General features: G+C 32.8%; 6 protein-coding genes across 6 annotated transcripts; 4 read left to right on the forward strand and 2 right to left on the reverse strand.

Moving 5' to 3' along the window:
- Positions 1 to 3,198: 3,198 nt before the first annotated feature.
- Positions 3,199 to 4,087, forward strand: LOC132278282 (uncharacterized). The gene is made up of 2 exons (XM_059780085.1): positions 3,199 to 3,652; positions 4,038 to 4,087. Exons 1-2 carry the CDS (start codon positions 3,199 to 3,201, stop codon positions 4,085 to 4,087), a joined length of 504 nt encoding a protein of 167 aa, XP_059636068.1.
- A 1,769-nt stretch (positions 4,088 to 5,856) lies between these two features.
- LOC132307923 (MYB-like transcription factor ETC3) lies at positions 5,857 to 7,021 on the forward strand. Its single transcript, XM_059805823.1, has 3 exons — positions 5,857 to 6,050; positions 6,426 to 6,510; positions 6,644 to 7,021. Exons 1-3 carry the CDS (start codon positions 5,942 to 5,944, stop codon positions 6,729 to 6,731), a joined length of 282 nt encoding a protein of 93 aa, XP_059661806.1. The 5' UTR covers positions 5,857 to 5,941; the 3' UTR covers positions 6,732 to 7,021.
- A 1,453-nt stretch (positions 7,022 to 8,474) lies between these two features.
- Positions 8,475 to 11,844, reverse strand: LOC132307917 (uncharacterized). The gene is made up of 4 exons (XM_059805809.1): positions 11,693 to 11,844; positions 11,431 to 11,548; positions 8,880 to 8,971; positions 8,475 to 8,810 (listed from the first exon to the last, which is right to left on the reverse strand). Exons 1-4 carry the CDS (start codon positions 11,706 to 11,708, stop codon positions 8,746 to 8,748), a joined length of 291 nt encoding a protein of 96 aa, XP_059661792.1. The 5' UTR covers positions 11,709 to 11,844; the 3' UTR covers positions 8,475 to 8,745.
- A 2,353-nt stretch (positions 11,845 to 14,197) lies between these two features.
- Positions 14,198 to 16,286, reverse strand: LOC132307931 (probable xyloglucan endotransglucosylase/hydrolase protein 8). Its single transcript, XM_059805834.1, has 4 exons — positions 16,022 to 16,286; positions 15,835 to 15,935; positions 15,564 to 15,766; positions 14,198 to 14,729 (listed from the first exon to the last, which is right to left on the reverse strand). Exons 1-4 carry the CDS (start codon positions 16,212 to 16,214, stop codon positions 14,327 to 14,329), a joined length of 900 nt encoding a protein of 299 aa, XP_059661817.1. The 5' UTR covers positions 16,215 to 16,286; the 3' UTR covers positions 14,198 to 14,326.
- Positions 16,287 to 19,707: 3,421 nt separating this feature from the next.
- On the forward strand, positions 19,708 to 22,196 carry LOC132307939 (pentatricopeptide repeat-containing protein At4g21170). The gene has a single exon (XM_059805845.1). It carries the CDS (start codon positions 19,806 to 19,808, stop codon positions 21,525 to 21,527), a length of 1,722 nt encoding a protein of 573 aa, XP_059661828.1. The 5' UTR covers positions 19,708 to 19,805; the 3' UTR covers positions 21,528 to 22,196.
- Positions 22,197 to 22,345: 149 nt separating this feature from the next.
- Positions 22,346 to 24,173, forward strand: LOC132307949 (nuclear transport factor 2B). Its single transcript, XM_059805857.1, has 2 exons — positions 22,346 to 23,417; positions 23,795 to 24,173. Exons 1-2 carry the CDS (start codon positions 23,115 to 23,117, stop codon positions 23,867 to 23,869), a joined length of 378 nt encoding a protein of 125 aa, XP_059661840.1. The 5' UTR covers positions 22,346 to 23,114; the 3' UTR covers positions 23,870 to 24,173.
- Positions 24,174 to 27,524: the final 3,351 nt, after the last annotated feature.

Consider the following 27,524-nt stretch of genomic DNA (forward strand, 5'->3'; position numbering starts at 1 on the left):
TAAATGTGTGGATACTGACTTGATGAGGTCAAATCAGCTGAGACGGTACCTATTTTCATCACAAGGAACATCTTTGTTTTGGTAGTTTGCATACATGATGAGATGAAATCAGATAGATGGCACATGTTGTGTTGCATAGACACTGAACTTCTGTGTTTGATAGCTCTAGATGGCGGATACTGGGAGTAAAAGGTGGGATGAGGGTGGGCCTTGGAGCAATGATAAGGTTGATGTATCGTGACCTGGACGTCACGGTTTGAAACCAAAAGTAGTTTCTCCACGTGGGATGTAAGACTGCCTACATCTGACCTTCTCTAAATCTCGCAATGACGATATTATTTGCACAAAGTGGTGGTTTAAGTTCGTATTTGCAGCTCAAGTTTAGTCGGCGTGTTAATAACAGTGGAATGTGATTCGCATGAGTTGATTGACTCAACTTGATGCTCTTTGAAAGCAATTGATGTACATGATGTTTGTGACACTGACTGCTTTCTGGCCAATAATTGAGACCTGAAGGTTGATTGGTTGGTTTAGCCAATAGTATTCGAATGTGACACTGCAAGGGCTGTTTGGATGTAGGTCCATGTACTAGCCACAAGTGGGTTGGTGTTGTCACCATCTTTCTCTTTCATTTATTTTGCTTGCCGGGGGAATTTGCTGTCCAGTTATGGTAAGATGCTCAGAGTCTTGTTTGGATATCAATTGATAAAATTAAATGTAACTATAAAAATAATTTTTTGTTGTTAGAAAATTGAAAATAAAAATTTGTACAAACAATTCTGTTTGGTTCAGTTTTTTAAAAATTCAATTATAAAAATATATGATTTTAGATAATAGTCTTTTATAATTCTCATAAAATTGTTTTTTATTTTTTGAGTTTTTAATAACTGTTTTCGGAGTTATAAATCAAGAATGCTTAAAATTTTTTACAAGTTTTCCACATCTCTGATGTCCATTCGTCATTGCTGGGCAAAAATAACACTAATATATATATATATATTACAGGGTATTTGACATCTTTTTGTCTTAACGTGGACCCAACCGAATTCGGGTATAAATACACATGAAATATATTGGATTTTGTTTGAGATTTGATTGGATCCAAGTTTTATTCTACTAAACTAGGATTTAAGTAGATTAAAAATAATTGAATTAGACCCAGCTAGAATTCGAATTCGAATTCAGATACGAATCCTGACATAAAGATATGAATTGATGAGCCTTCGGAGCACATGAACCTGTCACAATCTTATTCATCCAGTCCCGAATAGATTAATGAAACTGGTCCCTAAGTTGAATCTGTTTTTCTATTTATTATGTCAACATAATACACTCCTTAAGTGAAGGTTCGAACTAGAAACATATGTGTATGTGTGTGCCACACACTAGCTAGTTATACTACTAATAAAAATTCTTTGTTGGACTGTATTTGGTGTATCAAGTCTCGTCTCATTTTTTTATGTCCCTTTTTATTTATTTTTTTATCAGACGATGCTTTTTCTGAAATTATTTATATTATATATATATATATATATATATATTATTTTACCTAACGCCCCCCTAAATTTACTTTTTTAAAAAAAATAAAAAATTTAATTTCTCCAATTCTTTCTTTATTTCCCTTCGTACTCTATATCTTCTCCAATTTTCTTTTAATTCTTTCCAAATAAATTTGCCTCCCTTTCTTCAATTAAACCCTAATTTTTTCCTCTTCATAGTTCTCTCTAATATATATATATTATTATTATTTTTTTATCTCAAAATTTTCTTCTTCTTGCACTCATATATATTACCTTGCTTAGTTAGAATAAGTTATTTATTTATTATTTATTTATGTCTTTCTTGAATCAAACTCCTTTTTAGAGCGAGCAAATCATAATTCATCGGCAATTACCAAAAAATTAAAAATAAAAATCTGAAAATAACAACAAGATTCAAAATATTTTCTTAGAATGGTTACCTAGAAAACCGGCGTGGGGTTAGTGACCTAACGATATTAGACTGTTATTTTTAAAAATAAGGTCAGAATTCAAATTTCATTATAGACATATGTTTGTAAATACCACCAACTAAGAAAAATAAAAAATAAAATAAATAATCGGTGGCATAAATGAATAGATTTATTATGGGACTAGGATGAAGCAGCGAAAATGAGGTATCACGAGCGAACTGTACCGGGTGATGAGACTTTTGATGCCCACAGAATTGAAAACTTGTTCTCTGTTTAAAGGATATTTATCATCTCATTCTCATTTTTGGAGCATACGGTTAGGAGGACACATCACCTCCCTATTGAAAGGGACATTTCACCATCCCCATCTACCCTTTTGTGATCCCTTCATATTTATATAAGCTTCCACATGTGTATATATATATATATATATATATATATATATACATATACATATATAATACCATTTTGTTGCATAAGCTTCTTAGAAAATTATCCAAACATTTTTTTTTTTTTAAAGGTAAGAATTGTTAGAAGTTAGATCAGTAAATATAGATAATCGAAGTCTGATACTTCAAAGTATTAATCTATTAGACTATTGAGACATCTGCGACTTATTATTTATTAAAAAATAAAAAAAAAATCATATGCCAAAGTTTTCTTCATGGTATCTAAGCTTCCACATTTATGTGTGTGTGTGTATATATATATATATAAAATAATAATTTGTTGCACGAGTTTCTTAAAAAATTATTCAGACTTATTTTTTCAATAGAAAAAATAATAAAAAATCAGATGCTGAAGTTTTCTTCATGGTATCTATTATCCAACCTAGCAGTGAAAAGTATATTTTCATTCATGGTTAATAATATATTGCGGAAGCCCCCGGGGGTAAGGAAAGGGCCTTGGTTTTAACATGTCTAGAGTTCGACTCCCCAACGCTTTATTATTTTTCCTGATTTAACCTGGTGCTGTAGTTGTGGAATCGGATGCAGCATTCCCAATTTGTACCTTGGGATAGGTTCAAATGGCCCTGTCCAAGGGAGTTCTGGTGCCAACTAATATATATATGTATGTATATATATATACACACTTTAAACATAAAATACACATTTTATCTGTTAAAAATACTTTAAATGTTTATAAGTTTAAAGTGTACCCTTTCTCTCTATTCATAGCACAAAAGTGTATGGTTTAACTTTCACTGTTTTGAATTTTTAAATTGTAATGTTGCTCCTTTTGCTACTATGAGATCACACTGTTCAGGGCAAAATAGTTATGAGAATCCTGTTAGGTGGCAAGCTCCTCCAATGGACGTGATTAAAGTTAATACTGATGCATCATTTTGCAAAGTATTATGTAAGGCTGGAGGTGGAATGGTTTTGCGTGATCATAGGGGAAAGGTGTTGCGATTGACGTCTTTTTTCTTTCTAAGAGTTTTGGATTCGTTAGTGGCTGAAGGTTTGGTACTTCGAAAGGTTATGGACCAAGTTATTCATTGGGGTTACAGTCTTATCGTGTTTGAGATTGATGCAGAGGTCATTGTTAAGGCTGCGATGTTGGATGTGTCTTCATTTCTTTTACTTAGCCCTCTAGTAGAAGATATTCGTGAATGGCACCCTGATTTTGATTTGGTATATACGCTTATAGTAGGGAATGAGATTGCCCATACAGTTGCTGTTTATACTTTACAAGACAAAAGTACATGTTTATGGAATGATAATTTCTCAGAGTTTGTTTTGTATAAAGCTCATTTGGATGTGTTTCTGATTATAATCAATAAATATGTTTTTTTACTTGCGAAAAAAAAAAAAACAAAAAGCTGCACTTAACTATGTTTAACAAAAACTATTCCAATAGTGTATATATGAAATTTTATACACGACCAAATTCTCATAGCAGGATTTGTCATTCCTGGTTTATCATATAGTTTTTGGAAGCTTAAATAAAAAATAAAAAATAAATCAGAAAATTAAAAGATCAACAAAAGCATTATAGCAATTGTGAATATACAAGAAGAACAACTCACAAGTGCCTGATACCTGACACCTCTTGAATGCCTGACACCCTACACGTTTTTTGTCAGGGTCCGCCTCTGGATTGGACAGTGTTGCCAAGCGCCCCGGGTTTCAATAATTTGTTAGGGGTGACGCTTTTAGATATCCTATGATCTTTACTCGATTCGTGTTCAGTGTTGTAAATATTTATTTAAGGAGTCACACCGAGGAGTGCAAATTGGATTGAATAATCTGAATCTAATTTGAGCTCCATTTTTTACGAGTTTAGTCTATCATTTTTATAATTAGGGTTAAATTTGGGTTGAAAAATTTCGATCCAAATTTAATTAGGGTTGAATTTGGTTGAAGTACTAGCAACCTGAACTTAAATTATAATATTATTTTATATGTATATATTTTTATTTTTAAATACATTATATATAAAATTTAAACTATGATTACTTTTTTTCTTTTCAACTCTTTTGTTAAATCTTAATTTGTTGTATGTTAGCATTTAGGTGAATTAATTTTTTAAAAATTTGTTTGTAACTTATTAAAAATTTACAAAAAATTTCTAAATTTCTTCTTGTTTAAGAATAATTTAATCTAAAACTAATTCAAGATCATATTAGTTTTCAGTATCAATATTAGCCATATGAGTAACACGAATTAATTCGGAATCTAAACATGAATTGCAAGCTCGAATTTAAAAGTAAAAAAATGGATTGGGAACGGATTGAGTAATTAAGGTTAAGGTTGATGATAGAATTAATGTTTAACTTGAATTTAACATTTTATACGATGGATTAGACTCAAATTATAACTCAGTCCGAATTACAACCCTAATCACGCCTACAAATGCTGTCTAATCTTTACTTGATTCTTGTCAGAGCTGACCTCCATATTCTAAAAATCTTGAAAGACAAAACTCAAATACATCAGTTAACAAGAATCGAATTATTATTAGAGTGACTAGAAATATTGATAGATTTAGTAAAAGACAACAATCAAATTATTATGGGGGTGACTATATGATATTATTCCCTTTCCGACCACTCAATAGATTCAACCACCTATTAAAGTTGTCAAGATATGGAATTCCTTTTCTCAACTAACTTTCTTTGATCACCTTCCATTCTTACTCTAATAAGAGCCCTAACATTCGGATATGGATTCTCTATCTCACTAATACACATTTGTTAACGTGGTAATTTATTTATTTATTTTTAATCATGGAGACTTATGCTTCGTTTGATAGGATGAAAGAAATTTGAATGAAAGAGATAAAAGAAGAGATAAATGAAACATACTGAGAGAAAGAGATTGTTGTTTTTTTTTTTTTTTTTAATAAGACAATACCTTATTTTGTTTGTTAGGAGGCAAGAAAAGAGAAAATGCTAATTATACGAAAAGTTTTGTAATTTAACATTTATAATAGTTTTGTATTTTCATGTCTTCAGTTTATATTTGGAGAGATGGAAATTTATAAATGACTAAGATGACCTATCTTTGTTTTTTTTTTTTTTTTACCAAACGACAAAAAATATGTTTTTCTATTTCTATCTTCTATCCCACTAAACGGGCATTAGAAATGTTTAGAGAGAAATTATTGAAGATGAACCAAACCTCGCATAATTCAAAATGTGTGATATTATCTTTAGTTCCACCATTATGGTGGGGCCATAGACCGTCTCATTAAATGGAGAAGGAGCGATGTTTAGCGAGAAACTATTGAAGATGATCCAAACCTGTCATAATTCAAAATCTGTGATATTATCCTAAGATCTGAATCCAAACAAGAGAGAACCCACCATTATGGTGGGCCATAGACTCTCTGGTGGGATCCACAGTCCCTCTATTTCATTCGGATTCAGAACGACAAGGATTTTCCTTATAATAATAATAATCACGACTTAAGTGCCTCCATTGCTTCAACAACAATCTCCTGTGTGTGTGTCTGTGTGTGTGTGTGTGTATATATAAGCTCCTATACATGCAATTAGTTCCAACTGGTGACTTTGAGTTCTGTCTTTTTTCTCTCTCTCTAGAAATGGCTGATACAGAGCACTCTTCTTCAGATGAAACTTCTGTTGATTCTCGAGGTACAAAACCCCTATTCCATGTATTGAAAGTACTCTTTATTTTTTTAACTTTAGCAGAAGAAACACTTTCACATAATGTTCTACCATATTTACTTCTGTTCAAAAGCTCTACTAGGTTTAAACTTATATATATATATATATTATTTCTGGACTTCTTATATCAGAAGTACAAATTTGGAACAGAAAAGCTTTAAGCAAGAGTGTGGTGTTCAATGATTTTTTTTTTGCATAAGAATCCATTTGAAAATGGTCTTTAAGAACTTCAAGAAATGAAATACTACATCAATCAGAAGACAGCAAGAAGACTATTATTATTATATTTTATTTTACCATATTTGATACTCTAATGACTAATAATTGGCTTGTTTGTTTCAGAGGAAAGTAGTAAAGAATCTGAACTAGAATTCTCTGAAGATGAAGAAACACTGGTCATTAGGATGTATAATTTGGTTGGAGAGAGGTTGGTGGTTCTCTTTTCTCCTTAATTTGGTCTGCCCTTCCAAACTTTTTGGCCTCTTCAGTAACATATATAATTTATATGAGATTGTACCATTTTAATCATATATATATATATATATATATATAATGATCAGGTGGTCACTAATTGCTGGGAGGATCCCAGGAAGAACAGCAGACGAAATCGAAAAGTACTGGAATTCTAGATATTCAACAAGTGAATGAGATTTCACAAAATCAATTGTGTTCTCTCTACAAAAGCGAGTTATCTGGAGGGTGAGGCAGATCACAGAGCACGTTCGAGAACTGGAAATTTCTGGAGTTTCAACCATTTGAAGAGAGAAAAAATAAGATTTTGTGTTCGATTAATGTCACGTTGCTCTATATGTTACTGTGGTTGGTGTTTATTGTGTGGGGTTATCGTTAAGTGTTCTTCTTCCACCATTATTTAATGTAAATCTGTACATAAAATGCTCGACTTTTATATGTACAAGTTTTATGTGCTTTCTATTGTCTATAGTTTCTCGTCTTTTGGGGATAAAGGTGATTTCTCAAACTTCTTTATTTTCATTTTTCTTCAATATCTTCCAAGAAAATTATATTTATAGTTGAGTAGAATTCATTATGATTATGCCCAGCTTGGTTTGGTGGGTTACTGTCGATTTCTCATCATGCATGCATTGTTTGTAGTACGGTCACAGGCATAACATCGGTTGCAGTCGCAGTGTAACGGACTCGGACAAAGTCAATGTAAACTGACCAATATGAGTCGCGGACTTGAAAAAGGGTCACGTATAGGCCGATTGCTGTTTGTTTCCACATAAACAAACATCACATGTGGAGATTAACTAGGATGTCACAAGCTCTCAACAACTCATTACATTCATTGGAAGCTAAGCACCTTGTGTAAATGATAATAATAATAACAACGAAGACAACAACAACAACGCGGATAACTGTCTTCAGAATCTAAGCAAATGGCATGACAGGAAAAAGAAAAGAAAAAAACAAGAAAGAATTCTCTAACTGTTTGTTAAGTGACAAATCAAGCAAACTTGAACATTCTCATTAAAACGAAGTGTTCAAGAAAGTATCATTTACTTCAATTCACCGTTTACTACATTCATTCATCACCAAACCCATGAAATAATCACATTCAATCATAACCAAACCCCTAAGAATTGCCAACATAGACTGGTTGATTGTAAACCATCAAATGCATTAATCCTGTATCAATACAAATGAAAAATGTGCAAATTCATCTCATCCAACGCACCCATACATTGAAATATGAAATTAGGCCCCCCCTTGAGGTTCTTGCATCACGTACGGCTGCTATATTGTGTGAAGAAATTTTTTTCTAAAAACATTTCATCTTGAATATGAATTTACGACACAATCCGAACCCATCCTATTTTGAAGCGGGGCAATACCGCTCCATTGGCATCCTCGCTACCAGGTCTCCAGGCACCAGTTTGAATAACTTCAATGGGATAACCTACTGACAAAATTTTCATCTCACATGTCGGAGGTGGGGAGTTCAAATCTCTTTAGAGTCACTCACAGAAAATTTCTCAATAATCGTCGGGTGCATATGAGATGAGGGAACTGCATATTCAACGTGGTTGACTATGTAGTGCTCTAAGAGGCCCAACACTCTCGTTGTCAACCCAAAAAAAAAAAAACCGTTTGAATGATACCTTGTTCACCTTTTCAAAAGGCAAGATCATCAAATTGTTCCCACTGTTTGAATCAACCTATTTCCAATTATCTCTGCCCCCAATATTTGATCGGGAGGCAACAAAATAAAGGTCTCTTTTCAATATCTCAACTTCACTTAACCAAACAAACAATATGATATTCTAACAGAACATATATCCAGGCAAATAAAGAAGATCCAAGCAATAGCAAGATTTCCATTTCAGAAAGAACATGCACAGACATAAATAAACTGAGGAGAAAAAAAAATTACAAAGCAGAATTATGTATTTCGCATAAAAAAACGAGTCTACAACAATGTTTATGGAACACGGGTTATGCTAGTGCATTTCTTTGATCATGAATAAACCTATCAAGCAAGCATAAATACACAAAACCTAATTGTTAATATTCGAGTCTCATAGACAAATTTGGTGTGCTTTTGCTTCATAATGGAAACCTTTCTAGAAAATCAGATCTGGTTTTGGCTTTTAGAAGAGAGAAGAGAAACAGAGATTCAAGTACCAGCAACTTGTTTCTACTATACATTGCTTTGTTTGTAGAGCTTGGTGTCAAGTACTTGCTTACCACACATTGCACATACCCCTGCACAGTAGAAAGCGGTTTCAGAATAAATTGCAAAGTTACATACAGCTTAGAAGTATTAAAAACTACCTTTCGAGTAAGCACAGGTATGGCAGTATTTCCCATCTTGATGTACTTGCTGCTTGCAGATAATGCACTTGGTCGTTCCATATGGTGTCCATCTGCAAAGCGATAAATTTATGAGTAAATCAAATGCACAATAAATAGGCAAAGAAGGTCAAGCATGCAAGATGTACAATCAATGAAATATTGAATAATATAACTGCATTGGAGCATACATATCGAAGCAAAATTTCAAAGATAACACAACCAATTTTGTAAGTGCAATATGATGTCCATGCCCACTGGAAACCTATAAATGCTTAACGATAATAAAAATCTTATCAAAGAAAGATAATAGAAATTAAAATATAAGCATTCTCAAAGTATATTATAAAATTTGTTTCTGTGACTATGTCAGTAGAAACCATAGTATGATAATGATATAGTAGGAGATAACAGTAATACAAGGGAGAATAGGATGTTACAGCTGCAATGGCAACTCCATGATGCTATTTTTGTTTAGTTCACCCTTTATGTTGTTATTATTGTATAGTGGAGGGTATGCCCTCCTTAGTACATTCTGTTTTAAACTTTTACCGAGAGAGAGGGAGAGAGATAACACTAAACACAATTGTTTTATCAGTCAAGACTTATGTTTCGTGTGGTTAGAGAGATGGAAATATAAATGGAAGGAAGAGGAGGAATGGATAAGGCACTCCTAGAGAAGGGAGGGTGCCCATCCCTCCTTTTGCTTGGTTGGGTAGAAGGGAAAGAAAGAGATAATATTATCATTTTAATGCTATACCCTTAGTTGTATAAATCAATACATTTAAATGATGTTAATAATGCCATTTCAATTTTATTAAACAAATATCATTATTTCTCTCTCCTCTTCTTCCCACTTTTGCATTGGAAGCAAGATGATGGGCCCAGAGGGTTGGCCCGTCCCTCCTACCAGCCTTCCCCTCTTCCTTTCCCTTCACACACTAGGGAAGCTTGCTCCATCCTTGCTCTCTTCAATCCCTCCTCCCTCTCCCTTCCTTCTTCCTTTCCCTTCCCAAACTAGGGAAGCTTGCTCCATTCTTCCTCTCTTCCTTTCCTCTCCCTTCCTTCCCTCCTACCAAACTAGGCTTAAGATAGTTAAGTTTCATACAACAGTTAATTCCATTTGATTATAATGAATATTAACACCTCTCTATGTTGTACCCCTAAGAATTTAAACATTGAGAATCCCACAAATATTTCCCAAATGTTAATAGATATTGTCTATGCCTAATTTTAGTTCCTTTTCTCATCTACTTATGTATATTTATGTGCATCTATATGTATGTGTATAACTCTCTCTCTCTCTCTCTCTCTATATATATATATATATATATATATATAATTTGATAAGTATGTATAACTAAATATATATGAGACAATTTTCAATGGAATTCAGCCTGATTCAACAAAGCCTGGTCTACTATTTCAAATAATTTTTCATTATTTTGATTTACAAGTGGTGAATTTGAAACAGTGTATTCAAGGGTTTCTTTGCAGGTACAGAACAAGCAAAAACATATTTTTCTATAAACGACTAAGTGCATTGTGGAGGGAAATTACCCTCCAATAGTAACAGGAGATCTGTACGAGGTAACAACAAACCACAGAGCAACAAGTGGCCATTGTAGTGTCAGCTTGGACCGTGCACATGGCTACCTGAACGAGCCAATGAGGCTGATCGGCAAGCCACATCAACTCAATGATACTTGGAAATCCCACATAATCAGTAAGTAATGGAACGGAGCTAAACATGGCCGAAATTAGGATTAACTCCAATCCTGAGAGTGAGGGATTGGATAGGCGAAAATCAAGCCAAATCTTCTTATATAAATACTCTGAGAAAGGAATAAGAAAAGGGGAGGAAAAAAGTAGTGACGAGATCTGTATATTCTTTGTATTATGTATCCTTGTGCTCCAGAGGTATAGTCTAAGCAATAAACAAGATTCTTAGTGCAATTCTTGAGTGTATCGTGCTGTGAATCTGTTGGTTTTCCTTACTTGCAATTTTTTGCACCTCCGTGCATATAAAAGAAAACAATTTTTACGCACAAGCACCTTTGTCTGCATTAACAATTTTATCTACTATAAAATTCAATCATAAAACTCACAGCATCGCACTAAAAGTTATACAAAGTCCATCAAGATTCAGTAGCAAAGCAAGCATCAATTTACAAGAAAACCGATAAGATTTTAAAATTTGTGCACAAAATACCAATTTGAGAACCCTTCTAAACTGACCTTTTGTACACAAGGCCGCAAGGTAAACCACATCTATGTGCACAAAATACTATTACAAAAGCGAAAGCATTGTATTTGTGAGATACATCAAGAAATTACATTGAATTATAAATACGAATATTTTAGGTCAGACGAATTAGCAATTCGGTTAAATAAAATTTTGGGTCCAATATTTCAATTAGCTTGCTCCTTTATCTATGCCCCAATTGCACCAATGTAGAATTACAAACAAATCATTCAATACTACAATATATATATATATAGAGAGAGAGAGAGAGAGAGGAGAGAGAATGACCTATTTTTCTTGGAGAGGAGCTTGTTCTCATTGATCTTGCGGCCACCTCCTTCGGTGGTGTTGCTAGCCCCTTCTTTCCATTTGTCTGGTACTATAACCTTCGCCAGCTTCTTCTCACCTGCTCCATAAAGGAAATTCAAAATTTAACCTAACCCAGATGCATATATACAGGATTATGTAAATACAGATTTATACACGCATATATACACATACATACGTAAGACATGTGCTGTATCATAAAAGAGGTGGAATAGGAACTTACACTTTTCGCACACCATTGTTTTGGGCTGCTCTAAAGCCTCTGCTTCTGTGAATTTCTCACCGAAGACGAAAAAGAAGAGTGAGAGAAACGACGTCAAAAGCTCAATTATACGATTCTTTTCACCGGATCAAAAGATCAGATCGTAGTAATTGACTGAAATAGCCTCAACATATTTATTTGAGCCGCCGACTTGAACCTATAAACCGGACTAGCCTTAACATATTTAGATGAGCCGATTTGAACCTATAAACCGGACTTTGGGTGGACTAGAACAGCTTAATGGGACGGGTTTGGTTAAAACCTTTTAACTTTGGAACTTGGGTTAAATCCATATATGATCTATTTTAATTTGAGTTAAATATGTACTTTTATTAAAATATAAATTAATAGTATAAAATTTGTATTCGGACCTATAAAGCCTATTTTTGAAAACTCAAATCATGTAAAATTAAAAAATAAGTTCATTATTGATAGATTTTACTGCAATATATCATTTGTTTTATTTACATCTACATGTACACTGGTATAATTTCTATTATATGAATTTAAGAGAAGAAAGTATTACTCTAATGTTACCTCATATTTAATAACCATCTTTATCAGTAAGTTTGAGGAGTAATAGTAAAAATTAAAATATTGTCATATGGATGATAAGAATGTTAACAATAATTGTTAAAATATATTTTATAATATATCATTACCTTATATAGCAGTACCTAATATAATAGTTGTCTTAACCTACTCTAATTACTATATATAGTATTAACTTAGTAATGACTTGCTCTACACATATGACCTATTCTATATAAACCCCATGTAATCTTGTACTACATATTACAAACATCAATACAATATAGAGTTCTATACTCTCTCTTATTTCTAAGTAACAATAATAATGTTAATTATGGTAATATTTTTAGTTGTGAAGTCAAACGTGCTAGATGACACATTTGCATACATTTTTAAAGCAGTTCTCTATTTTTGTATTAATTGTATTAATTGGGTTTTGTTAAATTTTGTTTAGTTAAAATGTACAAAAAAATAATAATAATAAAAAATTCAAAAAAATCTCTTAATATTTTATTAAGGTAATAATGACATATATTTCTCAAAGTGGAATCAAATTAATCAAAATTTTCTTTTAAAAGAGTTGAAACAATTGTTGAATAAATTCTAATTCTTGAAGAATATTTTTTCTTACAACTTCTTCTATTACTTGTAACTTATGCTTCATCTTCTCTATTTTTTTTTCCTTTTTCATATCATTTTTCATGACTACTTTTTTAGGTTTTTTTTTTCCTAAATATATACTAATAAGAGTAATATTATAAAGAAAATTATAATATGATTGATTTATAAATTTTTAAAATTTTAATCAGTACTAGTTTGGTAAAATGGAGCGAGTCTCGTGTATCGCACTAACGTTTTTTTTTTTCCTTTCATTTTTATAATTCGGTCCCCGAAGTTAAAATTTCTAGCTCCGCCCTTGACCATGGGTTCGATAGCAATCAATTTTTATGATTGTTAAAAAATAGAAATACATCATTTTATGAAACTGGTCATGTACACGGTACACCTAATTTTGAAAACTGATCTCAACCAACTACTATATATTGATTTTCTTTGGCCGAATATACTTGTATGTTTGAAGCACCCAATCAAAGTAGCTTTTGCCATGCAAGTGACACGATACTACATGACATCTGCATGTCAAGGGCAAAGATTTTGGTTCTAGAGTCTTCTAGAATAGTTTAGAGAGTGTTAGAGAATTTAGATTGTTGTACTAATCTATAGAATGATAGAGATCTTACCAGAAATTTCTGAAAAATTAATCTTAAGAGTGGATTAGAATGTATATCTAGCAGTTCTGATGTCTATAAATAGAGAGGAGGTTTCACTTATAATCCAACAATTTCTGAACCAAGTGTTTCCAAGTATGAAGGGTGTGCGAGTGTGCAACATGAACCCGTGAGGAATAATATAGATCATTTAAATTTAAAAATTATTATTTAAATTATGACTAATGTGCTTAAATCTGTATAGGGACTATAAATCTATTGTAAATTATAAAATCATATTTTATTATTAAAATTTAGAATTCCGTACCATATTTTTAATTTTTTTTTAAAAAAATTTCTTGATATGGTGAGCATATTTAATTGAGTATCATAAAAATGGAAAGAAAATTGAAAAAATCATATTATAATCGGTTTATTTTAAAATTATTATTTGAATTTCATGCTGTGATTAACATTTTTCTCTAAAGGTAGAACTGCTTTTTAGCAATATCCACACCTTTTTAATTCTTTTATGCATGTAACCAATGATGAAAAATAAGATGATGTTCTGGTTGAAAATAAATAATATAACTAAATAAATGAAATAAATTTCAAATTAATAATCCAATAAAACAATGGCAAATGAATTTGAAATTATGTGGAAGTCGACTCATGGTAGCCTATAGTCACGTGACATGCCCCCAAAAATGGGACATAGGTTTCAAGATTCAATCCTAATCATTAACGATTTATAAAATTATAAAAAATACAATATATGATTCAAATATATATATATATATATATATATATAATATGAACTAAGAAAATTGAAAATAATTGATCTCATGTTCATCAATCAATCCCATGGACTCAATGAACACTCCTCAGGCAAGGTTGGGTATCTCTCACTGTCCTTGCAATAATCATATATAACAAGGTTTCTCTCCACCCAAGCATAGTCCATTTTCTGGTCATCTGAGAGGTGCCAAGCGTCATATTGATCCCACCAGTTTTTGGTGGTGGTTGATACACATTCAGGGTAAGGGTCTTCCCATTGGCAACCATCAACACTGAAGTCCTTGTAGGATGACACAAATGGTGCTTTCTTCCAGTCCGTTTTCTCGAGCCCGCCCCTCGTGGCCCACTCGTCGGCGTTCCATATGCTCGAGAACAGGTACATTGGCTTCTCATTGGGGAAGAAATTGTTTGCATAATCCGCGTTCTTGAATACCCTTACCGGAACTTTGTCCACAAAAAACCTGTTTTTCATAATTTAGCATAAGATTCGGTTTGTTAATTAATTATTGTTTAACCGAGATTGTAATCTAATAGTATTTCTCCTGTCTCGAGATTCAAGTCTTGTAAAGATAAAAGTGAAAGTATGAACTTATTTGCCATAAAAAAGAAAAAGAAATGTTAGCCATGCTACAATGTCTTATAAAGCCTTGGATGGTGCAGAAAATTATGGTAAAGCCGATTACTAAAAAGGGGCTCAATGGTCTAGGCTAAGTGATTTACCATGATTAAGAAAAAATGTGATCCATTTGATATATACATATATATATATAAAGATCCCCACTAGTACAAGTGTTAGGGTACTGGCCCCATTGGAGTTTGAAAATAAGCCAATGTACATGGCTATGTACCCAAAAATGATGGCATTGGAATGTGGACATGTTTGATGTTGCCACAATTGATTTGATCATTATAATGTTAGATACTTCTTTAAGACATTTGTTTTATACTATGCTCTTTAATGTGGTTGGAATGCTTAGTTTATTAAGCTTGTCATAACAACAACTCAATAAATAACACAAATTTTTATATACAATGAGATAGCATCACCCAATCGAGAATGTTGGGAGAGAAAAAACAAACTTGTAACTTTTTTGTACACATAATTATTCTCGAATCTGAATTGAAATTCAAATAATGGTACATTTTTTTTTTTCATTGACAATAAACTGATACGCTCATTTGTTCATACGAAAACTTCTAACTCAAAAAAGCTACTAGGTTATAGTAATCGGTGATTAAATAATAATGTACTTAGACTATTAAAAGATGGTTATAAATCAGCAAAAAGAACTTACACAATCTGGTGGTTGTTCCAAAGGACAGAATAGCTGTGGAAGTCCTCAGTGGGATCAAACCAAAGCATGTGCCTCATCTCACGGCCTCCAGTCCCATTTTTGTAGATATTGGTCTGTATGAGGTAGGGCTGCCCTGTTCTATTCCCCAAGAACTCAAAATCTAGCTCATCTCTCGTCGGCCCAGCCCCATTTTCCGTGCACATCTACAAAAATACAGTAAAAATTCAAATCTCTGCAGTGTTAAATTCGATGACATTACACTGAATCTTACATAATAAGCTGTCACAACACCGGCAGAGTCGCCTCCCACCAACTTGAGCTTCATGCTAAACCACCCGAATCTGTACCTCTGCTTCGTTTGAAATCCACAACCTATTCAACCATTTTTTATGAGAAAACAACTTATGAACATAAATATATTATATGTATATGTGTATTGATACTTGTGTTATATGTACCTGTTTCTTTGTCTAAGGAGAGATACCAGATTTGGCCATCTTCGGAGGTCTTAAAATGGTCTTCAGACCACATTATATTGAAATTGTCTTCGAATGTGCCTTTCGATTCATCTGCTTGAGATGATGAGCAAAGAGAAGCAACGAGAGCTGCAATAAACAGAAGAGTGGACATTGGAGAAACCCTTCTTTCCATCTTGGGTGGAAGGATTGGGAAGTAGGAGAATCTGTTTTCGTCTGCTGGATCTTTGAGATGGAGGAGAAGAGCAATAAATAGATTTGTTTTCTTATAAGCTTTTTATTCAAACAAAGGGTAGAACTGGAAATTTAGTATACTTATTTTGGTCGATGTAATTCTCGGGTATAGAGCACATGTACAACCTTGCCCTATAAGATGCCCCAAATTATCCTAAATTTTCCCAAGCAGATCTGTTGTCGGATGTGGGTATAATGCTTCACAACATTGGGAGTTCTAAATATTACTCGTTTATTTTCATTGTTCATGAATTTTAAAACTAAAAGGGTTACATTCCTACGTGGAAGGGGTTTCCATGCCTTACGTGCACTGTAATAGTGTCGTTTTTATGCACAAGACGAATATGACATGATTCTACATTGATTCATGTCCGTTAAAAATAACCTATGATTAAAAGAATTAATTTTATCCTACAAAGAAAGAGTGAAGAGACCCTAGTATGTAGGATAATCTCTATTTTTCTTTGTGCACGAAAGAAGACCAAGGTGCATCACTACGATATTGTAAAAAAACCCATATAAACAACAAATATATTGAATAGCTAGTGAATAAATAAGGATGCAAAGGCAATTGTGCTATGTGAAAAAGTTTAGGGTGTGACTTTGGACTCGAAACTCGAATTTTAAGCAATTTAAGCACCATTTTAATCACTCGTATTAGGCGAGGATTGGTCTAAGATTGGTAATATGGGGACATCTGAGAAGGGCAATATAGAGAGAGTAAGAATATATAGAGGTGCACAAGCAAACGAGATCCAAAAAGATGATGGTCAGATAGGCACGAAAATTCCAGGCTGCCCATGAATTGATTTTAGCTGTAGAATAGTAGGTGTGGGGTCTACATGTTACATGTAAGAATATGAATGTTTGATTGATCATATGGACAACTGGATTTGGAGGTCCGGAACAACTGATTCTTGAGATATTATTGCCTATTGGTCAGTCAAAAATTACACACACAAACACACACATATAATACATATAAGCCGGTATAGATTAAAAATATATATACACACACTTATCTTTTGGCTTTTTTGACTTTTTTTTATTTGATTTGTATAAGCTTTACGTGACAAAGTTTAATAATCAATCACAATAAACAGAATAAAAGCAGTGAAATTTTGGTGGGTAAAAGAGCTTATGGTAATGAACATGACCAACGTATATTCCTGTCACATTAACCAATAAAATAAAATACTAAAAAGTAGGATTGATACTTATATAAGCTGCAGATATATATATATATACCTATCATGAGGAAATGGTGGTCCCCCAACTTGAATTATTGGAGAGCTTCTTGAATACATTGGAATGTGATTGCAAACTCAATGGACCAGTTACTGTTCTGAGTTCCATTCCAAAAAAAAAATTTAATAGCAAAAAAATGGTTTCACGATATATATATATTTGGTAATCCATGGTTTGAGATGGAAAATCAAATAATTCACAATGAGAGTTAAAAGTTTTAAGGGACAAAAAACCCAGTAACATTACAATATATATAATTGTAAAACATGTACTCTTGTATATAAAATTAAAATGATTAAAAATTAAGTAGGTCAGTCTTAAGCGAGAACATTATTATTTTTTTGAACCAAGGATGATGGTTGCAAATTTTATAATTTATCATCGAATACATATAATCTCCTCGTCTCACGCGCACATGGAATTCGAAGTGTGCTTGTCGTTGTTTGACAACAGATGCAACTAGTACTCCACTTATCCTTCTTTAGAGCCTTGTCCGAGAGAGCTGAATATTTGATGTGGAATGACATTTTGTGTATGACACTATTTGACCTACACATATTGTATATATAATACATTATACATATAATGGAGTCACATGTATGTGGTACAGGCTGTGTAGTGTCGGTGGCAAATGCATGGGAATGCTGTGTTGGATGTAATATACTGTATCAATTAAGCAAATGGGGTTCCTTATTACACATAAAATATAATAAGAGTGGATCCAGTTCTGGTTAATTTGACTTCCAAATAGTCAGCTCTCTAAATTAAGAGAATATAAAATTTTCATTATTCATTATTTAATATCAACTGTTATAGTTTTTATATTTATCTTGACTCTTTTGTTATTTTTTTGAACACATATTTTATTTGATTTACTCAAAATTTAGAATTACGTTGAACAGTTGTAAAATAAATTATTATAATGTCAACGGATACCAATAGTTCAGAATGAATAAATATTCTCGCACTAGGATAACATAATAAGTGCAAAAATTATCAAAATAACTCTAAAATTTTTTACAAAGTTGAACTTGGTGTATAGTATTTATTAGACTCCACACTACCCACCAAGTACGTGATTTCAATATCCTACATTTCATTATTCTATACTATCGTTTTAATATATAACGCCATCATCTTGAATGAAACAAATGGCAAAAGAAGCAATGTTTTATAATTTATTATGTAAGAGTTACATGTTTGATAACTATAATTTGTTATACTATGTTTCAGAGCAAAATAGTAAATAAATAAAATAAATGTTTGAGTGATTGTAAAAAGATATTTCTTTAATTATGTTGGTTTAAAAAAAAAAAATTCACACTACAATTGTTCAAGTTCAGCTTGATTATTTTAACTAAAAAAAAGAAGAAGTTCAGCTTGAGTAGTAAAACTGTAAAAATAAGCAAATATATTTTTCTTTCTTCCAAATTTGATTTTTTTAATAAACAAATATGATATTTTATGAAGGACAATGCTTAACTACTCACTGGTGAGTAGGGTGAAGCTACTCACCCCTATGTGGCCAAATAACAAAATAACACATTACCTTTAATAATAAAATAATTCACACATTTTTTTATTTTCTCGAATCAATCATTGAATAAACATATGTAGTGTTTTTAGGTATAAATTATTTTATTATTAAATATGATGTGATTTTTAGGTGTGAATTATTTTATTATTAAATCACATAGGAGTAAGTAATTTCACCCTACTTACTGAAAAGTAACTAAACATTATCCTTTTATGAAACAATCAGTTTTAAGGTTCGACTCCCACCAAATCTATAATGGGGAGGCGAGTGAATCTATAAAAAATTAAAAAATTATATATATATATATGGTTCGGCATAAAGTAACAAATTTGCCGCTTCTTTTGTTTAGACTGATTTTGAAACAAAAATACGAAACAAAAATGCTTGTCAAACAAGTCCAAAAAACTTCATCCAAAGGAAATTGGGTTTTGGTCTGGAAACAAGCCACATTGGTGATACAAAGAATTGGGCCCACCCCCAAAGCACATAATAGCATTTCACAGTCTATCCAAACAAAATTGGGTTTTACGTCTGGCAACAAGCCACAGTATCGTTACTTGAGACTAAGGGTTGGGCCTAACCCACGAAGCCCACATTTGGCCTTTTTATAGCTTATCCAATCTTCTAAGGTTGACTCTTTCAAACTGTATACTACCAGTGTTGACTAGGTCGAAATCGAAGCTCTTCACTGCATCAAAGTAGAAGAAGATGTCAAGAACACCATAGCCACAGCTTCACTGGACTGGAATGCCTTATCGCAAACCTCCAATCTTCAACAGACCAATTTCAGGTTTAACAAAACCAACACCTCTCGATTGGAGAAGTCACTACAAGCAGACCCAACTCGTCTCCCAAATCTCTTCCACCCTTTTACAGAGACACAATTGGACTCCTCTTCTCCGCAACCTCAATATCTCTTCCAAACTAACCCCATCTCTCTTCCTCCAGATCCTCCATGAAACCCAAACCAACCCACAAACCTCCCTCGCTTTCTTCAATTGGGTCAAGTCGAATTTAGGTTTTCAACCAGACCTCGAAACCCTCTGCAAACTCACCCAGATCCTAATCGTGTCCGGACTCACCCAAGACGCAAAACCCATATTGGATTCTCTAATTCAAGCCTACCCACCGACCCAGATTATTAATTCCTTGATCCAAGCATGCCAAGGTACGGATTCACACTCCCCTGTTTTGAGTTCTGTCGTTGAATGTCTTTGCAAGAAGGGTTTTTTCTTGCAAGCCTTAGAGGTTTTTGTGAAATGTAAAGAGAATGGATATATTGTTTCAATTCGTAGCTGTAATGCGTTGCTGAATGTGTTACAACAAGAAAATGAGATTAGATTAGCATGGTCTTTCTATGGTATGATGCTGCGTAATGAGGTTTTAGCTAATCAGTCTACATTGTCTATAATTGCTCGGGTTCTTTGCAAAGATGGGAAGTTTGAGCGTATTGTTCGGATTTTAGACACGAATATATATAATTCTGTGATATATAATCAGATTATTGATTGTTATAGTAAAAGAGGGGACTTCAAAGCTGCATTTGATCACTTAACTGAGATGTGCAATAGAAAGCTCGATGCGGGTTTTAGTACTTATAGTTCAATTCTTGATGGGGCTTGTAGATTTGGAGATGTTCAATTGACTGAAATGGTAATGGATTGTATGGTGAAGAAGGGATTTCTTTCAGAGCTTCTGCTACGAGATTATGATTCGATCATTCAGAAGCTGGCTGACTTGGGTAGGACATATGCAGCAGATATGTTTTTAAAGAGAGCTTGTGATGAAAAGATTGAATTACAGGCTGCTTCTTATGGGTGTTTGCTGAGGGCATTTTCCAATGAAGAAAGAGTAAAGGAAGCAATTGGGATATACCGCAGTATATTGCAAAGTGGTGTTGAAGTAAATGAGAGTTGTTATAATGCATTTGTTAATGTTCTTTGCAAGGAAGATCCTTCGGTGGAAGTCAGTGAATTGTTGACAGAGATGATTAGAAGAGGGTTTGTTCCTCGTGGATCGGAAATATCTACATTTATAAATTCTCAATGTGATCAAGGTAGATGGAAAGAAGCGGAGGAGCTTATGAATGAAATTCTAGAGAAAGGTTTCTTTCCTGATTCTTTTTGCTGTTGCTCATTGATAGAGCATTACTGCTCTAGCAAACAGATTGATTCAGCTATGGCACTGAATAATAAGATGGAAAAATTGGAAGGTACACTGGACATAGCAACATATAACTTACTCCTTAATGGGCTTTTTAAAGAGAAGAGGATTGAAGATTCAGTTAGGGTATTTAATTACATGAGTAAAAAGAATTTGATCAGCAGTGAGAGTTTTTCTGTTATGATCAGCGGGCTCTGTCATGAAAAGGAATTCAGGAAAGCCATGAAATTACATGATCAAATGTTGAAGATGGGACTTAAACCTGATGAAAAATCATACAAACGTTTGATATATGGGTTCAAATGATATATTGTCATAGATTCTTGCATGTTATGTATTGATGTTCATCAGCACTCTTGTAGCCTACCTTCAGCAGATGCGCATTATAGCCTATCAGGTGGGATACAGTTATTTAGTACTCAACAAAGCCTTTCTCTACTATTTGGGATACTATTTTTTCTGCTACTATAGTGGCAATGAAATTTTTGGTAGAATACAACATTTTAATGTTCATGTATACACTGAGTTTCCATTATGTTTTTTAGCTTTATGTTTATATATACACTGATTTTCCATTATGATTTTGTTAAAACATAATTTGTTTGGGAGAGATGTGAGGAATATGTTTCGTTTCTTCCTATATTTTTTATAATAATAAATTTTTTATCCTCTTCATTGCTGAACCATGTGTATCTTGCACCATGCACATATGTTGGCTTGATTTTCCTCTGAATCTGTTGGTGGATATATAGATTTTGCTGCATAAACATTTATGAGAAGTACCATATTTTCTTCTATGCTTTGATGTCTGCAGCATCTTATGGTAATCCTCGACATTCATGTTTATCTTTTAGTATTACTTTAGCTATATAAATCAATTTTGAAAACCTCTCTTTCTTTTTTTCTTCCTAGGAGTATCCCAATCTGCAACATTGTACCATTTCATTTAAGATTTCGTCATTCATTTTTTTTTTTCCTTCCTAAATTCCGTCATTCATTTTTATATAAAAAATTTGGACATGTTAACTATTACTAGTAATACTCCTAATACTTATAAGTTGTTATAAGTCTTAAATTTAAAGATTACTCGAAATTTATGGCCTGTAAGTTATTTAGTTTAAACTATTTTAGTTTATATCTGATTTACACTTTTATAAATTAATTAAAATTTTATATTAGCTTAAATATATGTGTGTGTTTATATATTTTGAAAGCTGAAGAAATAGTTTTTTTATACACTGATCCCATGGTTTGTTGAAGGTTGTAGTACTATTGCTTTCGGGAGGTATGATTGTTGAGAAAAAGAATATATTCCTCACTTTCGGCTTTGGGATAGCAAAAACCCAACACAGAAACTTTCCTCATCAAAGCTTATTTCTGTCAGTTTAGGTCATTTGCTTTCTTTTGTTTTCTGAATCTTTTATGGTTCTCTTCCAAAAAAACGTATGGTTCTCTTCCAAAAAAAGTGATTTTGGACGGCCAAAAGCCATTAAAGTCTGCTGGCCTCAACTCACTTCATGCAAAAATAGACACACACACACACACACACACACACACACATCACTATGCAACTTTGCGTACGAATACAGCTGCATAGATGCCCTTATTGGCTAGTTACCATTGTGCCCTCCCTTATCCTTGGCAAATTGCATTTGTAACATGCTGGAGGTCAGAATAGTAATTTCACGTATTTCTTTTTTACTTTTTATTTATATATTATTTATTATTTTTATTTTTTGGGAAAGTCCAACGTCATCTTTTCCAATTTTGGTCATGTTCTTTGTACTCCATAGCAAATATCTCCCTCTTATATTATCATGGCAAGGGTGAGTTGAGAGAGAGGGAAATACATATACATATACATATATAGATATATAGACATAGAGAGGGAGAATGGAGGAACAAGTTGAATTGGTGGGGAGGGCATTTGTGGATCACTACTACCATCTCTTTGACAATGAACGAACTCGTCTCTCATCTCTCTACCAACCAACCTCCATGCTCACCTTTGAGGGACAGAAGATACAAGGGGTAGATGACATCTGTGGTAAGCTTAATCAGCTACCGTTCGATCAATGCCGCCACACAATTAGCACCGTTGATTCCCAGCCATCATCCTTCACTGGTGGCATCATGGTTTTCGTTAGTGGTAGCCTCCAATTGGCAGGAGAGGAACACTCCCTAAGATTTAGCCAGGTTATTTTGCACCTCTCTCTCTCTGTCTCTCTCTATATATATATATATATTTGGGTGTATTGTGTTGAGCAGTTGAGCTCATGGTTAGTGTAGTAGTCCATGACCATGAAGCATATTTTGGGATCAATTTAAATTATGTTGTTTTGGGGATTGGCTCGTTATATATAAGAAACTAAAAAGTTTGAAATTTAGTTTACATCACAGTAAAATGTGTCCAATTGTAACATCTAAACAACACAAAACTATGATATTTATGGGAATGACTTTCAACTTATGGCAATGATTTGATGGTTGATAATAATATATAGCTTATATATATATGTGTGTGTGTGTGAGAAAATAACTTGGTTTTTTATTTTATGTTTGTGATGTTGCAGATGTTTCACTTGATTCCATTGCCGCAAGGAAGCTTTTTTGTGCAGAATGACATATTCCGCCTCAATTATGGTTGATCTTGCAATGTTGTTTGATGTGGTGCTGTTCTCCAGTGGAAATAAAAAGTTACTCATATATTAGTAGCATTCTCTTTAATTTGTTGTTGATTCTCCAAAGCTTCTCTCATTATTGGGATTTCTCTTAGGAAGTTTCATTGCATGCAGGATCGAGTGCATCATTTCACTTTTTACCTAGAAATAGAAAAGCAGAACTTAGTAAGTTTTACTTTAAAATTTCTGTTTTTTAACAAGACAAGTGGTTAATTTTATTTTAAGATTTTAGACAATAAAAAGTAGTATGAGAAACGGAGTAATTCAGTTATTTTATGTGAGTGAGAGATAATGTCATCATGACGTCATCAATTATACTGATATCATAATCTACTCACATAAATATAGTTCGAAATTAATTTACACAATCATAATTATTCTCAACGGGTGCCGCTCTTACACTCTAAGTGCGTTATGGCTCTAACGTTTTGTGCATGCTCTCGTTCCCGTTCTTACTTTATGCTATTTAAATTTTAACCTTTTTGCGCTTCCGCTATCGAATTCGCTCTTGCTCCCTCTCTATGTGACTTAGGTCAAAGTATTCAACTTCTGGACTTTGTATCACCAAGTCTTAAATTAAACAAGTGTAATGAAGCCTGAATTTAGTTAACCCAAATTTTATTTTATTTTATTTTTTTCAGGTCATTGGCAAGAAATTCACACACACCATATTCACACACTCACTTTACATCTTTGGCTATTCAAACCCTCACCATCCACTTTGAGAGCTAGAAGAGATACCATTAGGCCACAAGGTCTTGATAAATTCTTGAATCAATTAGTTAAGGTTGGTTTGTTCTATATACCTTATTGAACCAGGCCTATTGAAATGGACCTGAGTTATATTGGGCTTGAGCTTTCAAAATATATATAACCACGTGAGATATACAAGTAGGGTTGGTTTAAGGGTCCTTTATAAGATTAAATCTTAATCTCAATTTTGGTATTATTTTGGATAAATGATTTATCTTATGTTAAAAAGTCAATGTGTCCAGAACTTTAAGAATTGTGACCAAGAAATCAACAACTATGTATGTTTGTGTACATATGTGTGTGTGTCTGTGTGTGAGCGAGAATTTTGACAGTGAAAACAAAGAACAGTACAAAGACTTCTCACCAAATCAAACATTACATCTTCTGAACAACCAAACCATCTACCTAAACTTATAATATACTACGAAAATTTGAAAACTCATATTAATATATCATTGGTACAACGTTTTAAGCAGGCCATTTCATAGATTTGCCACAACTTAAAACTTACTCCTACTCACCATATCAAGCTATCTCATAAGCATTACTGTATATATATATATTGCCAGTTAATTATATAAAAGGGAGGGAGAACAATTTTTGGATATATAAATTAAAACGGTATTATCCTCTAATTAATGTAAAGTCCATGTATTATGTTGTATATATATCATAATATCAGTAGCATTTCAAAGAAGATTTGAAGACATTAGTCATTAAGACTGTCTGTAAGTTACCGGCATGTTTCTTAAGAAGTAATGCAAGGATTTGCTAGCTGGTCTTCATCAGACGTGGCTCCAACAATCAATAAATCTTAACACACACACACACACACACACATATATATACACAGAGAGAGAGAGAGAGTTGTGGAATATAGAAGGAATTAAGCAAATGAATAATAGTATATGAACTATGGCACCATATATATATATATATTACTGGTTATGAATATTAATTAAAATAAATGAGACAGATTCTGTAAGGAAAACATGATGCACATATGGAAACAAATCTAATTATACTACTTCCATAATTCCATTTGCATTAAAACAAGGGCAAAGTAAAAATAATAAATAAATAAACAATTACCTCATCTTTTTTTCCAGTTTGCCCTTAAAACAAATTACACTGATAGATACAAATATCATGTTGATGGCACGAAAGATTAAAGAAAAATTTGGACAGCTAGGATGGCTCAGTAATAATGTTTTTGAACCTTTATATGTATATATAAAACATGAGGTGTTGCTTTTGTTTTAATTATTATTATTTCCTACTAAATTATTATATGCTTAAAATATTAAGAGAATGGGTATACCTGCAGAACAATCTTGAATAGCTGCCGGTACATGAACATTGTAATTGGCAACCAAATCAGACTGCTCGATCAGCCCTGCCAATATATAAAATTTATTTAACTGGCTTCCAAGCTTTACAGGGTTAGGTGATAGTGTTTTAATTTTCACTTAATTTCTAGTTTTTACGTACATTTCCTACCGAATTGAATTCTTTGAACACAATCCATATCTGGCCATAAATATGGTAAAACGAATTTGTTTGGTAAGGATAAACATAATATAGTAAAATGAATTGGATTGGGATTTGGTTTCAATTAAGTTAAACCCGATTGCAAGATCTAAGATGTCTTAAAACGTTGATGTTTGGAAGTATAGTTGGCAGTCACTTAAAACTAATTAAGGCGATATGTGCCCATTTCTTCAAATTAAAGGATTTTCGGCAAAGAAGAATAATGTGTGTGTATATATGTTTTGATTCACGAGTGTATTTGTGTGTATATATTAGTTCTTGTTCAAATTAAATTTATACATATGGATTTAGGTGCATAGCCTTACCAAGGTGTATGCGTCTATAAATATGGTGGTTGGTGGAGAGGGGGGTGGTGGTAGGAGGTGGCATGGAGAGGGGAGGGGTGATGGCCATCATTAGAGGGTGGAGGTGTAAGAGGTAGATATGGCAATGGTTAGAGGGTGGGGATGTAAGAGGTGGAGAAAATAGAGTGATAGATATGGAAGGAGAGAGGAGAAATAAAATAAATATAATAATGGCAAATTTATTATTTTGCGGAAAGTTATAATATGTATGAGTTGTTGTACCTCAAAACGATGTAGTTTTGAGGTAGAGGACGAGGGATTTGGAAAGAAAAGATAATGAAAATCGTGTTTGAATAACTTTTAGTAGAGAGAAAAGAAAGGATTGGGAGAAATATCCCTTCAAATCATGCTTCCAAAAATGAAAAGATTTGGAGGAAAAGATAGTGAATAAGTAGTATTTTCATAATCCCGAAATTACCCTCTTATAACTTTTGACTTTCATCTTATAATATTTTATAAAAATGTTATGATAATAATTTATTATCATTTCTTTTCCTTTCTCTCGTCTATCTTTTTAACAATAATACTATCAAATTTATTTATTTATTTATTTTTCTTATAACTAATGATATCATTTCATTTCATTTCTTTCATATTTATTCAGAAAAATCCTAAAAGAATAAGAAGTGACAAGATGTGTTGATAATATAGGTTCCCAAACTAATAAATTGTTATGTAACATATATTCTTAATTGGTTCGAAAGTTAAATTAAATACAGAACTAGTTTAATTATGAGTTAATAGGTTGTTATAGTTGTCTAAAGTAGATGAGTTGAATAACGCGTTAAAGCTACATATCTTTGTGGATTAAAATTTCCCGGATTGATAGGTATTTGCAATATTTAGGACCACCACCAGGTCACAAAATAATGCCATTTTGTCCAAAAATAAAGTAGGTCAAATTTATCATTGGACTGTTAAAATACAAAGCTAAGCTGTCATTGACTGAATTTAACAATTTCCTTATTGGATTC

Source organism: Cornus florida, unplaced genomic scaffold (assembly GCF_030987335.1).
Source record: "Cornus florida cultivar Cherokee Brave unplaced genomic scaffold, ASM3098733v1 CherokeeBrave_3.0.0_Hap2_Chr01, whole genome shotgun sequence".
Lineage (NCBI taxonomy): Eukaryota > Viridiplantae > Streptophyta > Magnoliopsida > Cornales > Cornaceae > Cornus > Cornus florida.

What these genes read in the sequence shown, in the direction of transcription:
- LOC132278282 (XM_059780085.1), top strand. Translation starts at nt 3,199, where the DNA reads ATGAGATCACACTGTTCAGGGCAAAATAGTTATGAGAATCCTGTTAGG. An exon ending in TTATACTTTACAAGACAAAA is followed by an intron (nt 3,653 to 4,037) that starts GTACATGTTTAT and finishes GTTTTTTGTCAG; the next exon opens with GGTCCGCCTCTGGATTGGAC.
- LOC132307923 (XM_059805823.1), top strand. Translation starts at nt 5,942, where the DNA reads ATGCAATTAGTTCCAACTGGTGACTTTGAGTTCTGTCTTTTTTCTCTC. An exon ending in AACTTCTGTTGATTCTCGAG is followed by an intron (nt 6,051 to 6,425) that starts GTACAAAACCCC and finishes TGTTTGTTTCAG; the next exon opens with AGGAAAGTAGTAAAGAATCT. An exon ending in TATAATTTGGTTGGAGAGAG is followed by an intron (nt 6,511 to 6,643) that starts GTTGGTGGTTCT and finishes TATAATGATCAG; the next exon opens with GTGGTCACTAATTGCTGGGA.
- LOC132307917 (XM_059805809.1), bottom strand. An exon ending in CTCCTCTCCAAGAAAAATAG is followed by an intron (nt 8,972 to 11,430) that starts GTCATTCTCTCT and finishes ATCGCTTTGCAG; the next exon opens with ATGGACACCATATGGAACGA. An exon ending in TACCTGTGCTTACTCGAAAG is followed by an intron (nt 8,811 to 8,879) that starts GTAGTTTTTAAT and finishes TCTACTGTGCAG; the next exon opens with GGGTATGTGCAATGTGTGGT.
- LOC132307931 (XM_059805834.1), bottom strand. Translation starts at nt 16,214, where the DNA reads ATGGAAAGAAGGGTTTCTCCAATGTCCACTCTTCTGTTTATTGCAGCT. An exon ending in CTCCTTAGACAAAGAAACAG is followed by an intron (nt 15,936 to 16,021) that starts GTACATATAACA and finishes ATGGTTGAATAG; the next exon opens with GTTGTGGATTTCAAACGAAG. An exon ending in TGGAACAACCACCAGATTGT is followed by an intron (nt 14,730 to 15,563) that starts GTAAGTTCTTTT and finishes TATGAAAAACAG; the next exon opens with GTTTTTTGTGGACAAAGTTC.
- LOC132307939 (XM_059805845.1), top strand. Translation starts at nt 19,806, where the DNA reads ATGCCTTATCGCAAACCTCCAATCTTCAACAGACCAATTTCAGGTTTA.
- LOC132307949 (XM_059805857.1), top strand. Translation starts at nt 23,115, where the DNA reads ATGGAGGAACAAGTTGAATTGGTGGGGAGGGCATTTGTGGATCACTAC. An exon ending in ACTCCCTAAGATTTAGCCAG is followed by an intron (nt 23,418 to 23,794) that starts GTTATTTTGCAC and finishes GTGATGTTGCAG; the next exon opens with ATGTTTCACTTGATTCCATT.